Source organism: Apus apus, chromosome 14 (genome assembly GCF_020740795.1).
Source record: "Apus apus isolate bApuApu2 chromosome 14, bApuApu2.pri.cur, whole genome shotgun sequence".
Lineage (NCBI taxonomy): Eukaryota > Metazoa > Chordata > Aves > Apodiformes > Apodidae > Apus > Apus apus.
This window is the reverse complement of record NC_067295.1, coordinates 7,531,705-7,547,846: the sequence shown is the minus strand read 5'-3', so window position 1 is coordinate 7,547,846 and position 16,142 is coordinate 7,531,705. Positions and strand designations below refer to the sequence as shown.

Genomic DNA, 16,142 nt, shown 5'->3' with positions numbered 1-16,142 from the left:
AGCATGGAAACTTCTGAGGTACCATTGCCAGAGCTCTTCATCAGACCGCAGACAAGACATCTGATCTTGGAGCCACAGGACAAAAGAGGGGGAAAAAGCCAGATACAGGAAAGGCATGTGGAATCTTTGTCATGTTACTTTATGTAACTTCACAGAACTGTTGTCACAGGAACATGATACAGGGTAGACTCATGGTTTGGCTCTATGGTGTTCTCCAGATACCAAAATACTACTTTAAATATTTAGTAAAACATCACTATTTTTTTTTTCTGGTTGTGTATTTTTCACACACAGTAAAAAGCTACTGCTGAGCCTCCAACCTGTTGCCTCATTTTGGAAGCTCTTAATTTCAAAGGAGAAAGCCTTCTGCATTCTTGTCTAGGCAGCTGAAGTCCCAAGTTACTTCTCTTCTCTGGGTCACACACACAGCATCTTCTCACCACTGAAAGGAAAATCTGATTTCTTGAGTATCAAACACACTCTGAAAGCTGTCAGTTCACACAACGCCTTACATGTTAAATAACTCAAGTAGAACTCAAGTAAAAATCCATTTTAACTTTGCTGTATTTATATAGTATATAAATTTTACATGCTATATATTTATAGTGGGGCAAGTGCTTTTATCTTTAAAAAAACAAAGATCAAACTTCAGACATCTCTGAACAACACAGCTTGTATAAAGCAGACAATTATTCAGACAAACTGTATTTAATACAGGTTCCCCACTCATTTCCTGATGCAGGACCAGCGAATAATAAGTGCATCACAGTTTGATAGCATTTAATAATAAAAATAAAAATCACAGTATGAATTTGTCTGTAACTAGACACTTTAGAGAGACAAAACAGACAACTGAGACTTAAGACAAGTGACAGTATATTAAGAAAATGTAATAAAAACGGATGGAAGAGTACACAAATAGTCTTGAGAGATACATTCAGAACTGCATATTTGTCGTTTCACAATGTTGAAAGCCAGAATATTTTCTTCAGGTCTTGAATATAACTCAATTGTGAAGTAAATTAGTTTCTAGTGTCAGACATCACAGAAAAAAAGATGCAGCTCTTGCCAAACTCTAGTTATTTGAGAGCTTGTGAAGTTTTAAATAAGTCTTTAAATTAAATATACAGACTGTCAGTTGCAACTTTTATAATTCCTGGTCGCTCTTGCACCAGATGCCTAACTTGGAGTAACATTACATGAATAACATAAAGTCAACCTGAGTCTGTAATTAAGCAGCATTTGAGATGGTCTATACCAGGGCATTATCTCACCTCAGTGAGATATTTATGTGGTAATTTACAATGTTCAGCAGTTGTAAAAAGTTTCCACCATTTTGGATTACAAGTATATCTTAAAAAAAGAAAGTCTCAAGTTAAAAACTAAAAAAAAGTTCTTTCATGGTAAAATTCTGTACAGAAATGTTTGAGCACCACTTATGACTGGATTTTGTCTTGATCGTAAATGTTTTGATAATAACTTTTAAGTTTTGATGGTCAATATTGGTAATGTTGAGTTCGACGGTCAAGATCAGTAATGTAGGTTGGGTCCAGTGAGGTCTGGTCTGATGGCCAAGATCAGTAAGGTCAGGTTTGATGGTCTATATTGGCAATGTTGGGTTTGATGGTAAAAAGTTGTTGATTTTTATGGTAGAAAGTTGGGCTTGATGGTAAAAAGTTGTTGGTTTTGATGGTAGGTTTAGTTTGAGTATTGAAGGCTTCCATCAATCCTTTCCACATCTGAAAGGCAAAAGAAAGCATTGTCAGTCCCTGTCCTGACATTCCACATAGAACTATGTCTCACTGGTTTGATTTCTGAAAGAGAAGTCTGAAACCTGTCTGCAGCTCTGTCTGCTCTGAGGCTACACGTTGTCACTAGCCATTTTTGTCCTTATTAATATATAATATATATAAAGTAAGATGATCCTGGTGAAAAGGCAGAACTTAACAATTCCTTCTCGGTTGTCCCTAGCTTGTGGGAGAGGTTCAGTTCCCTCTGAAAACAAACTGCCAAAGTGGCCTTTGTGAGATCAGATTCTGTCTTTCAGGAAATCCTACTTGCAACCTTTAAAAAAAAAAAAAGAAAAAAGATCGATCTTCCACACGATGAAACTAATTAAGGTGGACATTGACTTTCTTACTACACTTTTGACTGGCTTTTTATAAAACGAGTTTGCCATCTGCTGGCTGGAGAAGGTTAGAGCAGTTGCATTTTCTTCAGTTCCTGATTTATCTCTCACAGAACAGAGACACTTTTAGTGCAGTAGCAATTAACTCTCTACGTACTAGATTATCTTTCAAGATAAAACTGCCCACGGTTTTTTTTCCTAGTTAATTGGACTGAATTTAATAAGGCATCTTGCCATCCCTCTTACTTGTTCACCACTTAACCATTGTTATCACACTAAAATTTTCCAGGCATTTAAAAATGGAGGGGGGAAGAAAAAAAAAAAGCTTATCAGGTTTTTTATATTAATGCTGACTGTTTGGAGGCCATGATATAAACAGAGATTACATCACACATACATTAAAGACTGTTTTAAATATTAGTGTCTGTGTGACTAAAAAGGAGTCCTGCTAACATCCTGTGGCCCCTTACCTTTAACATCCCCACTGGATGTGATGGAGCTCCTTTTCTTGCTGTTACCTGCTGGACTTGAAGGATTCCCTGCCTTGGAGGAAACCCTGCCCTGGTTTCTGTATTGCTCACTTAAGGAGTCGCCTGGAGGACAGGATCCTTCCTTCTTCTCCCGTGTTTTATTCTGGAAACGAGCATCTAAATATTCCAGGAAGTCTTTTGGTTTCCTGATTTGTTCCTTCTTTTTCTTCTTTTTCTTATGTTTGCGATTGTCATTCTCGAAGCGGAGCACAGAGAAATCCAAATCATAATGTCTGATGGAAACATGCAAGTTAAAAATAGAAAATCAGATGTGGCACTTCATGCATATATGAAACATTACTTATTTTACCACAGGTGATGACTTGCAGTGTATCAGCTATTTTGTGGTTGTTCCTGCACATCTGACACTTTAGATGCAGCAAACTTAAGCCCTCAGATTGAAGGACAAAAGTGGTTTGTACACAAATAATTAACAGGGGCTAGTTGTGAAATATGTGGAATTAAAAAAACCACATTGTTGCAACCTAATGAAGAACGGTGTGCACATGTGAGTTTAACTACTCCAGATCTAGTGTTCCAACACAAATCAGCAATATCTTTCCTGTCTTCACTTGATCAACCTAATGACATGCTCCCCAGCCAGATTATGCTATATAAGTAACCTGGAAACAATTAAAGGCTGACATGAGAAACAGAGAAAAGTGCTGATTAAGCTGGAATCCTTGCTTACTTGTAATCCTTCTCTCGATGTTTCTCTTTGGACTTCTTTTTCTTCTTGACCTTCTTCACCTCTTTCTTCATTCTTTGGTCATCCGTCTTTCGGCATTTCTTTTCTGTCTCGCTTCCGCTTCCTTCTCCGTGGGTGTATTTTCTTTTGCTATTTCTTTGTTTTGCTTTTTCATTTTCCCAGGAAGAGTCCTCAAAATGTGAATGACTTGCCCCAGGTGGAAGTGCATGCCTTTCACGAGAGTATTTTTCTGAGTACTGCTGAGGTACTGAACAATGATGTAAATTTGCTCTGTGGCTGCCTAAGTGATACGCATCTTCATCTCTAGAGAATGCACTGTGAGGCTGTCTGCTTTTGCTATGATAATCCTTATGTGACCTGTTGTAAGTTTGACTCCATTTGTCACAGTCTTTATCAAAATAAAGGGACTTTCTTTCTCTACCATCCCTTGTTCCATAACAGGAATAATAATCATTGTAGTACTTGCATTTTTCCCATCTCCTTAGCTGATCTTGATGGTATCTTTCTCGACTCCAAGTTCTCTCTCGTTTGTAAAGATAATACCTATTCCTGTCCTGTTCCATTCCTTCTCTGCTCCGTGATCTATACTGAGGATATTTTCCTGAGCTTTTGCCATCATTTGGACTGTTTCTTTCGCTATGGAAAGATCTATACTTGCTGTCATTACAATACTCCTGCTTATTACGATTGTGCTTGCTCGTTTCCATGCTGCGAGAGCACCGCCTCTTGTAGGAATCATCTGCTTTGCTTCTGCTTTGCTTCTCCTCTTCAGTATCTGAGATTTCTCTCTTTTTTCTGTAGTGCTCTTTGTCATTTTTTTGAGAGTCATATTCTCTTTTCTTATATTTTTTCCTATGCTTATCTTCTTCAGATTTTCTGTTACTCAGTCCTTTGTTTTCTCTGGGAAATTCACTCTTCAAAAGTTTACTCTGGTTTGTAACAGCAGAGCCATTAACAGGTGGTATGTCTAGAGAATTGTTAGAAATGTCCTTTGTGACTTGGCATTTATCTGTGGTATCTAGAGATACAAGTTTTTTAGAACTACATTCAACATCATCCTTTATAGAGGAGGTTTGCCCTAGTTTTTCTTTGATCTCAGGAGACCTTTTGATTTCTTTTGAAATTAGTTCAGTTTCTTTTGATCTTCTTGGTCTGTCTTTGTCTCTACTCTGCTCTGACTCACAATGCCCAAGGAAATCTTCTTCATTGTCCAAGGTTTTTTTCCTCACCTTATGTTGACCATTAATATTGGGATGTGCATTATCAGCTTTTGTAATAATACTTTCAGCAACATCTTTGGCAGAAATGGTTTCACAGTCTGATTGAGTAAAAAGGTTCTCAGTGTTGCAGCTAAAGTTGGAAGCAACCTTCCTAGGTTCTTCATATGCAAACAATGCTTCCATTACTACAGTATCCATACGAGTATCATTCTCGGAACATTTCTGAGGTCCAGGGACACTGCACAAAACAAAACCACATTTTTCACTTGAAAAAGTCCAAGATGAATGTTAGAGAGTAAAAGCCCCTTAAATAAAAAAAGTGGGTGGCTACTGGAAAACTCTGAAAGAAAATCCCTTCAGAAATCTATTCTTACACCTTCCTGAGCTCCCAGAGGAGGTGTGGGGTTTTTTTTCCCTCTTGATTCGCCAAGTATTGCATTAAAAACCCCACACCCATCACATCTGTCTGCCTCCACTTGCTGTGCTGAATCACATCCATAGCCAAAATCACTTTATTTGCTCTTCTCCCAACTAGAAAAAAGCAAACACACAGATGTCTCTCCAAAACAGGAGGAGAGATGATGGGAATTTACATTCACACAACCTAGAAAGGACAAAAAGGGAAAGAAGAATAGAAAAAGTATTCCAAGCAATGGGGAGGGGGGGGAAAGAGAAACATTCTATGAAGAAACTAAAGTTTTCCAAGAGGCATCCACCTGCATTTAATATCAGAATATAAGCACTCAGCAGTGATGTTTGCAACACTAGACATAAAGTGTGGAATTCTCTGTACTGATGTAAATCTTCCCATTAAATACTACTAATAGACAGGTAATACAATTATAAACTTGTATGAAATCTTGTTTTAATCAGAGTGTACTCATTTTACCTTGTTTCCTCTGGTAAGATGTTCATCTGGCTATACATGAGAGACTCTAGTATTATTTCTTGAGGTATAGGCATCTAGAATTAAAACACACAAGTTACCAGACAGAAAAAGTACTCTCTTTAGCAGAAATCTATGGTTTGCAAAATTTCTACATTAGATGTTGAACAGGATCACTTTGAGCTATATGTGCTGTCCCCATTTTACACATCACTGCACTCAGCTCCCCAGTCATGAAACTCATCAAGTATTATCTCAGCTGAACTTCTCTTAAGTTAACATGTTCTTATATGTCAGCTTAGCTCTGCAAATTCTAATGGGAAAATGGCACAGAATGTTACAATAAAATCTGTGCCTTGTGTTTTCTTGGTATTTAACACGAATTGGGAACATTTTAATACTCCTGAATACATCATAGGTGAGAAATTCTAGATGAAACAAACATAACTCACTGTGTCAAGCAATCCATTTGTTTTAGAAAAGAAAATCTCAGATGGTTTTACAGGTGGCACTTGGCAAGTGGAATCATTACGTTTTGGTCCATTTTCTTTAGATTCATTATCTAAACTAATAGCACCATTGAGTGAATCACTTTTTGGCAGCTCATGCTGGGATCTTTCTTCAGCATTCTGGCAGGAAGCATGGGAATTCTGCAATGCATGAACCACCTTTCCCATCAAAATTCCATTAGAAGACACTACGTTGCAGTTCCGTTTAAACAAGCCCTTTGTCTCCTCAGATTTTCCTGAAGGCTCTGCACTGTACGGGACTGTGTTATTGGAGCTTACTTTAGCATTTCCATTCACTGCTGGGTTGACAAAAATTTCATCAGGAACTTCCTGTTTAGAAATGTCAGCAGCAACTGACACTACAGATGTATTTGAGGTAGACTCCGCTGCGGAATAATTGGTAATGGTGGATGAAGGAACAGGCTTGCTTAGGTCCTCATCCTCCACAGCACTACTAGGACAGGCGGGGCGGGACACGGTCTGACGTGCAGGCAGTTTGTTGTGAATACTGATGGTGATCTTCTGACTTTTTGATGCATCAGTAAGTGAAGGCCTGGTAATGGCCCAGTTCTGAACACATGCTGTCGGTGGAGCTGACGATGGCCTTTTCAGGGTGACGCCAACAGTATTTGGATCCTCTTTTAGGGGTCCATTTCCATTTAAACGACTTGAATTCTGTGTTTAAAATGAAGAGATTACAAGATGGATCTGTGCAAACACATAGCAATTAAAAAGATAAAAATTCTCCTCAAAATATTTATACAAATTGCCTCAACACTTAAGAAAAAATACCCTCCTTCAAATATAGTCCAACAAATGTGTTTATTTCCTGCTTTTGGTATGGTATGAAATGCTGTAATTTTTGAAACCCACCCAAACAACTTAAGTCAATGTTAAGTTATCCCCAAATATATTTATTTTTCCCATTAAACTTTCCCTGAAAAAAAGAGAGTAATTGTTCTGGGATTCAGGAACAAGACAATTGGTTTTCACTGTTTGAGCTAAAAACGACACTGATTGAGGGAGGGGGAATTAAAAAAAAATATTTAAACATTTATGAGACTACTTATATTTTCTCAAGAGCTTAAGAAAGCTGAGTGGGAAGGACAAGGTAATGAAGCAGCATGGCTGCACACCTGAGGATTAGCCACTGTTTGAGTAATTCTGGCTGTAGCATGAGGGCTGTGAAGAAAGCTGCAGTGGGAGAGGGAAAACAAAACTCAGATGCTAAAAGAAACAAACCCTGAACAACAAAAATACACCACACCAAAACCCACTGCCCATTTGGTGCCATTATCTGCCCCCCTCAAATTACCTTAATCATATGAGGAGGAAGTCGTGGTCCCATAAATCCAGCCTGCTTACTATTAGCCCCTCGCTGGCCCAGGAAGGAACGGGGATAGGATGGAGCTGGCAAGTAAAACGCACGTTCTCCGAGCGACAGGTCATAGCGCCTTGGGAAAAGAGCAGTGATCTCAGTTTAGAGTTTTGATTTCAGCCTATTCTTGCATTAAACCCCATCCTAAAATTTTATAGGAACAGCTTATATGACACAGAAGACATATACAGAAGACTTAACCAAGACTATAAAATGAAAATTATGTAATGGTCTTCCTACAATGACGGTCTTCTCAGAGCAGTAACTCATCCTTACACCAGGCATGGCCTTAATTTCTCCTCTTTTCTAAACCAGCCAGCTGCAAAGAGCAGATATGTAACAGTGTACACAAGTGCAGCAGTTTAAGACCAACCAGTGAAAGATAATAAATGACATGGGGAATTTCAGGTTAGACAGAACTGAAATATAGCAATAGTCATCTTCTAGAAAGAAAAACACTTGAAAAGAAGCATATCAATAACAGGAAAGTAAATATATTCTGAACCCATTTAGCATTTGTTATTACCTGATATAAAAAAGTACATAAGCTTGCTGATTGAGAACTGTTTTGATATCAGAAAGCTCTACTGAGGCATCATTCATTCGATACCATCGCCCATTACCAGCCTAAAAATAAAAACAATATTTTAGATGAGCTGCACGTTTTTCAAATGAGATCTCAGATACAACACTACCAAACCAATAATGCTACCTTTTCTCCTAAAAACAGTGGTTATCAGGAACATTTTAATTGGTTAGCACTAGAATTACCCTGTTAGAAATCAAGACGGTATCTACCTTTATGTAGCAGATATAGTGTCCTGCGTTACAGCTGAAACCATTATGTACAAGAACTGCATATAAAGCATAGATGAGTGGTTCTCCAATTGATTGGGACATATATGCCCGAAGATCCAAATATTCAGGATATTTTACTTCCTAAGGACAGACCAAGAAGATTAAAAAATTATCCTAAAATACTTCACAGAATAGCCTGAGAAAATCACTTCTAAAAACACAGACTAGGATTATATTAATATATTGATTCACTTATAAAGACCTACTCTCATCAACAACATTTACTAAGTTAAGTTGCACAGGCTGTTTTCTATGGAATGAGCTCTTCAAGAAGAAGGTCTGTTGTTGTCACACAGGAACTTTCTCATTATTACCAAAGAAAGAAGCCAGAGATCCTGTGATCCTGACTTTATTCTTAGACTACAGTTACGAGTTTAGAGTTACTGCCTACAAGCGTGAGCAGCTTTTATATTCATCATTGGGAAACCTCCCATTCCAAGATAAATTGCATTTATACAGCTGTAAATACTACCTTGTTGATCTTTCCACCGGTGTAATTAGCAAATCTTTTCAGTGATAGTGTAAGAACATTGGAAGATCGATGTATTGTGTACCTCTTTGATGCAGGAACCATCTTTTTACACCTTAAAAGCAAACACAGACACATTTTCCAGCATATTCTTTTTCCTCCCAAAAATCAAACTTCAGTTTTCATCTCTCACACATGCTTTAGATGTAACTAGTAATAATCTTACTTGCTGCACTTATAGCTGTTTTCACCATCCAGTTGTTCTGGTTTCACATATTGTTCTAGAGCTCTGGTAATGGATGTAACTGCCTGGAAAAAAAATCAGTGAAAAAGTAGAGCTCTAAGTCACTGGAAATGTAAAGTTTCAAACACTTACTGGTAGTTTAGGAGAGAACCTTGCTAGTTCCTACTTCAGTGACCTACCAGCAAGTACTGGTGTGAAGAAGGAGGCAGCAGCAGAACATGCTGAAAATTTACCTCATTTGAAAATGATTCTGCCTTGAAATCAGTGAATTTTGCAGTTGCACAGACAGCATCTGTGGTATGCTTTGGCACCAGGAAGGAGAACAATTAGACCTGTCAGTCTATCAGTAGATGTGTATTGAAGTAGAATAATGAATTATGATAGATCACTGTTGGTGTGGATACAAGTTTTCTTTTTCCAGCTTAAATCCAATGCAAACATGGAGACCATTTACGTGGCTTCCTCTGAAGAACAAAGTCCAATCCATCACCAAGTTCTTTGTTTTAACACAGTAAATGTTTTTAAGTAAAAGGAGTTCTTGTAGAAAGCTCTACGAGTCTTCACACATCTCAACCCATATTCACAAAACTGCTTACCTTTATATCCAAAGAAATATCAAGGAATGGCTCATATGTGTCAGAAACAGCTTTGCAGTTCATGCACTTCACTGGAATCAAAATACAAATGCTTATCAGTATGTGAAGGAGCCTAACTCTGCGGATTTAAATTATTAATCCACATTACTCCAGTCAAATTAAAAATTTCTTTACTACAGACACACTAAAAACCCACAGAACAGTTGGAAGGACAGGAAGATTTTGAAAAAGTACCTCGGGATCTCAGATAACCTCCAAATATTTGATAAATAAGTGTGGTGGCTTGAGAGGATCTGTCCAGTCTGGAAAGAAATCATAAACAGACCTCAGAAGATTTAAGGCACAGAATTACCTGCTCAAACAGTTTTTCTTTTTATGAAAGCATGGGATTTCACTTTATGTTAGTAAATAAAAGAGTAGGAGGGGCTAAAGGACACTTAAACGGTAATTCATTCATGCTTACTTCGTGCTTCCATTTAAGCAAGCTTTCTGTAAAGCATCAACAGTAAAACTTAAGAATTCATGTGCATCCTCTTGACTGCCAAAATGGAAATTTCTTCCAATTCCTAATAAATAATAGGAAAATGAAAAAAATATAAATTAATATAAAATTAAAGAAAACGTGCATTCCTAAAATCTCTTTTTTAAAGTATCTAAATAATTTACTTTTCATCAAACAATTATTCGAAAAATTTAAAAATTTAAAACCAACTGAAGTTACTTACTTTTAAGGCCGTTGATAACAGATGTAGGTTTGATGGGAGCATTAGAGCAACACAAGACCTGGTTAATGTGAGTTTCCATTGCACACATCATGCAGAAGTCTTTTTCACCACCTGAAGAGTGAAAGAATAAAGAACCCTGGTTTAGTCATATTCCTAAAAAACCCTCCAAAACAAACCTAGAAGAAATAAATAATAATCTTTAAGTGACAGGTACAATGTCCACTTTCTATGCTAGATTATCTTCTAGAGTGTCAATATCCCAGCAGGTCTGTGACATTTTATTGCGTGGAACTTTATAGAATAAACACGTCAGCACAGTCAGTTTTAAAGTGCATTTTTGATGAACATTTATTGAGTAACTATTGCAGTGTCATTTTTTAAATTTTTTGTGCAGATTGAAAAGAATGTGAACTCCAGAGACTGCAGAATATATGAAGAAATATGATTGACACTGATGATACAGCACGAAGGGAGAAGGTGTGTTCTTTTGAGCACACTGTTGAGCTACATGACTCAGAGCTAAGAATCCTCTGGGAGAGAGATTCAAGCAATGCATGTCTTAGTGCTTCTGCCCTCCTTTTTCAACAGGATTCTTAACTGACATCTTTTTTATATACGCTCAGAAAGCACAGCTAAGGTGCTTACAGTATTGGTTTAGCACTGCCTGGACAGAGTTAGGTTAATGGTTGGGCTCTATGGTCTTAAAGGTCTTTTTCAACCCCAACGGTTCTGTGATTCTAGGAATAAACACTAAGATCCCAGGCTGGCAAGCACAGGGTGCCTCTGTAAAATACACATCCATAGTTGTGAAAAGGGGCTCCTAGGCTTCAATATATTCAAGTATAAAACTGAAATTCAAATAATACAAATTCAAGGGCTTAAAAAATACAGAATTTTCTTCAGAATAAAATCTGTCAAACTGTTAATACAGTTCCACACAAAGTCCTGTTGGGGTTCCATAAGAGATTAGCTCAAAGTGCTTTCTAGGCTGCTGGGGGTGGTTTTTAAGTGTGTCAGCTGTGAACTCACAAGTTCTGACGGTGTTAGTTCATTACACTGCAAAGACTAAGAGTGATGCCAATATCCTAACATTTATCACGTTTCTACCAGCAGGAAAGCCAAGTGCCAAATGTTCACCTAATTCCTTACATTACAGTGCACTTGAGTATTCACGTGAAACAAGAAATGATCTTGTTTTCAAGTTTTCCCATGGTGCATTAAATGAACAAATGCACTTTATATGCTGTTCTGAGCCTCCTGTTAATACAAACACAGAATCATTGGGTTGGAAATGACCTTTAAGACCTTGTTGCAAACCAGCTTCTACAGCTAAAATAAGACAACTAAGAGTTTCCTTCACAGAACCACTGGTGCTCTTTCACCTTTAGAGCTGTCACACAGATGTACAGTCATGTTGGAAAGTACTCACATGACTGGGTGTGTTCAAGGGAAAGCATGTAATTGGCGAGGGGAGGCGTGTAGGTCAGACATTGCAGAGTAGAATTGAGGAAACAGGTGTTGCCAAGATTGAGCAGTCCAACTCCAACACTTTGTGTTTGCTCCCAATCCATACAAATTTTCTCCGGTGGAAAAAGAATCATTTGTGGTGGGGCAATTCCATCATTAACAACTGCAAGAAAAACATATTTTAAAAGAGATAGATTGGTTTTGGTTTTAAAAGGATATTTAAAAAGCAGCATTTTGCATGAGTGCCCAGAAGAACCCTCTGCACTGCAGGGCACAGAACCATGTGAGGCAGAGCTGTAACGCTGCCCCTGGGATTGGCTGGTCCACGCACTGTTCTGGACAACAGCTCATTCATCTGCTCTAATTCTTCTAACACAAGACAAACTACCATGCGGATCTGAGTAACTTTTGCCAGGTTTCTTTCCACCTATAGGCTTTAATCTGATTACTGTCAAGTTACTGTTTTGTTCCTTATTGTAACGTAAACCACAAAATTACACAAAAAGATAACAATTAGTTTTGCTGCACCAGTTCCAGTTGCTTTAGGGCAGTCACAACATTGCAGAGTACCTGAAGTCTGCACTGGTCACAGTCCCATTTACAGCACTGCAACCATCAGAACTGCATTTTCTACCTCTCTTTTGTTTTTCTGAAAAATGAGGGGGGGACACATAAAAGACACACTTACCTAGATCTCTTCGGGCAAAAGGCTTAGCTTTTTGAGATGTTCTACAATAAATAGCACCCCCAGGTCCTTTGTCTACAGAGACTTTGTTTGGATCTTCTGCAGGTGGTACCCGGCCCAAATTTGCGGTGCGTGATGTCATTTTTTTAGTACGGGGTTTCTTAGATTTGTTAGATCGCCTTGATGATGATTTTTTAGATTTTGAAGATTTTGGCTTGTTAACTATGGTCATTGTTCATATCTGTAACAGAGGGAAAAGTTCTGGTTGACCTAAGAATGTCAAGAAGCACTCCAGAGAGAAAAGGAGAAATCTGTCACTAAGTCGCAAAGAAATTACTCGAAAAACTAAATAGCTAGTAATAATATTTTAAAAACAAACAACAAAACCCAAACATAGAACCCAAAAGTAAACAGACAAAGCAGAATCTTTCACCAAAACTGTTTCATAGAAAGGTAATCCATTACTGTTAATAAAGACTTTTAAAAAAATAAAATAAAGGAGCTGTGAGCAGTGACACATTCAAGTGCTGGCCTGCTGAGATCCAGGAGGAGCTATTTGGCCCAGCTTTTCACTCCTGGGAACCACATGCCTCTGACATACAGAGGATGGGAAATAGCTCTGAGAAATCTTGGGAAAGGAGAGCAAGAAAACACTTGTACACTTATTTCTGCCTGGGTCTCTTTGGCCACTCCAAGAAATAATTTTTTATATACAATTATGACAGCAGTACTTGGTAGTATTTTGCACCTATCACATTTACAACTATCAACCAAAAAGTTGAACCAAAAAGCATGGGGTTTAGTTCTTGTTAAATAAAGTTGTACATTACCTGCTGAACGTAAAAGAAAACAAAACAAACTCCTGGCCCTCAAGGACGAAGGCAATAACTGATACCAAGTCCTTCATAAAATGCTGATTAGGTTTCAAGATGATACATCTTTAAATATGTGCATACAAAGTAAGCTGCTGAGTAATTACACCATCAATTATCAATCTCCAGATGTAAAGTTTTGTTACTCTCTTACTATAGCACGCAGGACCCCTCTAAGTTCAGGGAAACCATTAGCCTGAGCATTTGAAGCACAAGCGGCTTTGCTATACTGAGCGAACTGAGAGAACAAAGTATACAGCAGTTTCAGATTTATGGAACAACTTGATTGGTACTGATAAAACTTAAGGTAGATTTAAAAAAGCACAGTAAATTAGAGAACTTCTAGTCCCATGAAAGACAAATTATGCACAAAGACTTTAAGTAGATATTTTTTCCTTTAAATTCTCAATTGAAAATCTACTTTTATAGATATTTTCAATTTCTAAGAAAGTAATACAATAAAGTGGAAAATTTCCTCTCTTTATACTGAGAAATGAAGACATCCTTGTCCACTTGGAAGACTAAGATGGCAGTTCTTGGGGTCAGTGATTTTCTGATAAGATTCAGTCTTCAAACTGCAGATACTAAAGGCATCTCTTTTTTGATTAAAAAGGAAAGTGTTTCAGCAGCATATTTTGAACGTTATTTGTGGAGCAGCCAAGAACATCATCTTGTTATTTTGACCAATCAGTTAAGCCTTATGTATTTTTTAATTCATTTTTGACAACTGATACATTACCAAAGAGCAAGCACTTCACAACAGCAAATATCAACACTAGTAAGAATAAATCAGATCCACCCCTTTACAAAAGATACGTCAATAGAATTCCTAATGTGGATGTAACACCTCTTTGACAAAGAAGTACAAAAAATATAGATTGATATTTTTGTCCTCTTCCATTGTTCAACAGACACACAGCTTCTGTTCCTATACCCCTGCTGAACATAAATACACACTGTCATGTGTAGTAAGTGTTATTGCCCTGCACAGCTGCCCTCACAGACTCCTACCAGTATGATACTGAAAAGTAAAACAGATAGAACAGTTACTTCCACTTGGGAGTTTTGCATCAGCATTGCTTAGATTTTTTCAGCAGTCTCATTACAAAACACATCAGTTATAAGCTGATGTGGGAAACTGTTCTTTTCTTCCCCACATAAGTCTAACTGGCTGTAAATAAAATGCCTGTGCACCCCAGTATCAGCTCGCGACAGGTGGATATAAATATTTATATTTGGTTTCCAGTTGGCATTACAGTAAGTCACAGCTCAGGAAATTTTAGACAAGACCCCGTTCACAAGGCTGCGTTCAGCCAGGGGGCAGCGGTTGTGCCTTTGCTCCTTACAAAACAAACATTTTCAGCAACACAACATCTCGGCAGGGAGAAGGAGCAACAGAAAACCACGCCAGCACAGACCCCAAGAGCAGGCACGTTTACATCTCTCAGCTCCAAACTGCACTTCCACACGGCAGCGCTCCTGAGAGCCAAAGAGACAGAGCAAAGGGGGAAACAGCCCAAACACACACACACGCTGTGCCGGTTTTACTGTCGTTAAAAAATAATGCAGCCACCAAGCCAGGAACGCGAAATGAATTCTCCCTTCAGCCTGAGCTGGGAGGCAGTTCTGCAGTGAGGGGCAGGGGCACCGTTCGCTCCCTGCCCGCCGAGATTCCCCCGGCGGCACCGGGCTCGGGGGACTCGGTTCGACTCCGATGCCCGTTGGTTACCGGTGCCGCGCTTGAAGCACCAACTCGGTCAGCCCTGCTCTGCCTTTCGGAAGGGTTCTGGCTCCTGACAAGGGCTCGACACCCAAAGGCTGCTTGCAGGGACAGGCGCAGCGCCCGCACGGCACAGTCCGCGCTCGGGAGCGGCAGGAGCCCAAACGCTCGCAGAACAAAACGACCCCGATGCGCAGGCGAGAGGGGCCGGGAAGCAGCTCGCCTTTCTCCCCTCACTCCTGCAGCGCCCCGGCCCCGCCGCCGCACGGCTCCCTGCCCGGCTCCCAGCCCGGCTCCCTGCCCGGCGGGGCAGCCCCAGCCCCAGCCCCTCGCCGCGCCTCCTCAGCGCCCGCCCCCCGCCCCAGCTTCACCTTCCCGAGCCCGGGCCGCGCGTTGCAGCCTGTCCGGAGGCTGGAACCGGCCTGGCATCCAGCGGCGGCGACTCCGTGCCCATGGCAACGCGGCGGGGAAAGGGATACGAAACGAACCGAGCCCACGAGCGGGAGGCTCGGCCCGGCCGGGAGCCGCGGAGCGCCCGAGCGGGGAACCACCCCGCGGGGACTCGGGGCAGGGGGATCCCGGCCGCCCTCCTGCCGGCAGCGGGGCCGGGAAGCAAAGGCAGGTCCCGGCGCCAGCAGGAGCACGAGCAGGGAGAGGCGGGCGCGGAGCGGAGGCATCGCGGCCGGTCCCGCCGCGCCGGGAATGGGCCGGTCCCGCCGGCCCAGGGGGTGGTGGCGGCGGCGGGGCTGGGTCCCTCCACCGCGTGCTGGGGACGGCGCCCCGCCCCGCCCGGGGGTCCCACCCCCTCCGGCTGCCCGCCAGGCAGGAGGGCAGCGGCCGAGTACCCGGCCAGCGCCCTGGCGCGCTGGGTTGGGCTGTGCCGGCTGCTCCCGCCGGTCGCTTTCCCTTCCCTTTCCCGGGCCAGCCCCTCCCCCCCGGCTCATTGATTTCCAGGCAGGGAGACGCACGCGGCGCTGCCGGGCTGTGCCAGGCCGCCGCCAGGCCCGACTCTCCCCTCCAGCCCCATTACCTGGCTCGGCCCCGCTTGACTCGGCGCTGCCGGGTCCCCCTCGCCGCAGCCCCCGCCTCAGCCCGGCCCGCTCCGCCTCCTGTTCCAGCCCGTCGGGGAACAATGACGTCCCTCCG

The 16,142-nt window shown here is 40.9% G+C and overlaps 1 protein-coding gene across 2 annotated transcripts; it reads right to left on the bottom strand.

Moving 5' to 3' along the window:
• Positions 1-546: 546 nt before the first annotated feature.
• On the bottom strand, positions 547-16,093 carry USP42 (ubiquitin specific peptidase 42). Of its 2 annotated transcripts, none has more exons than XM_051632487.1 (17): positions 16,027-16,093; positions 12,408-12,645; positions 11,682-11,882; positions 10,253-10,363; positions 9,991-10,093; positions 9,762-9,829; positions 9,528-9,598; positions 8,914-8,996; positions 8,691-8,802; positions 8,159-8,299; positions 7,887-7,987; positions 7,298-7,436; positions 5,926-6,657; positions 5,477-5,550; positions 3,350-4,825; positions 2,599-2,891; positions 547-1,739 (listed from the first exon to the last, which is right to left on the bottom strand). In XM_051632487.1, the coding sequence occupies exons 2-17, from the start codon at positions 12,634-12,636 to the stop codon at positions 1,699-1,701; spliced, it is 3,975 nt and encodes a 1,324-aa protein (XP_051488447.1). In that variant the 5' UTR covers positions 12,637-12,645; positions 16,027-16,093; the 3' UTR covers positions 547-1,698. The 2 variants fall into 2 exon arrangements, with proteins under 2 accessions (XP_051488447.1, XP_051488448.1); XM_051632488.1 differs by having other exon boundaries at positions 6,262-6,657.
• Between the last annotated feature and the right edge of the window lie 49 nt (positions 16,094-16,142).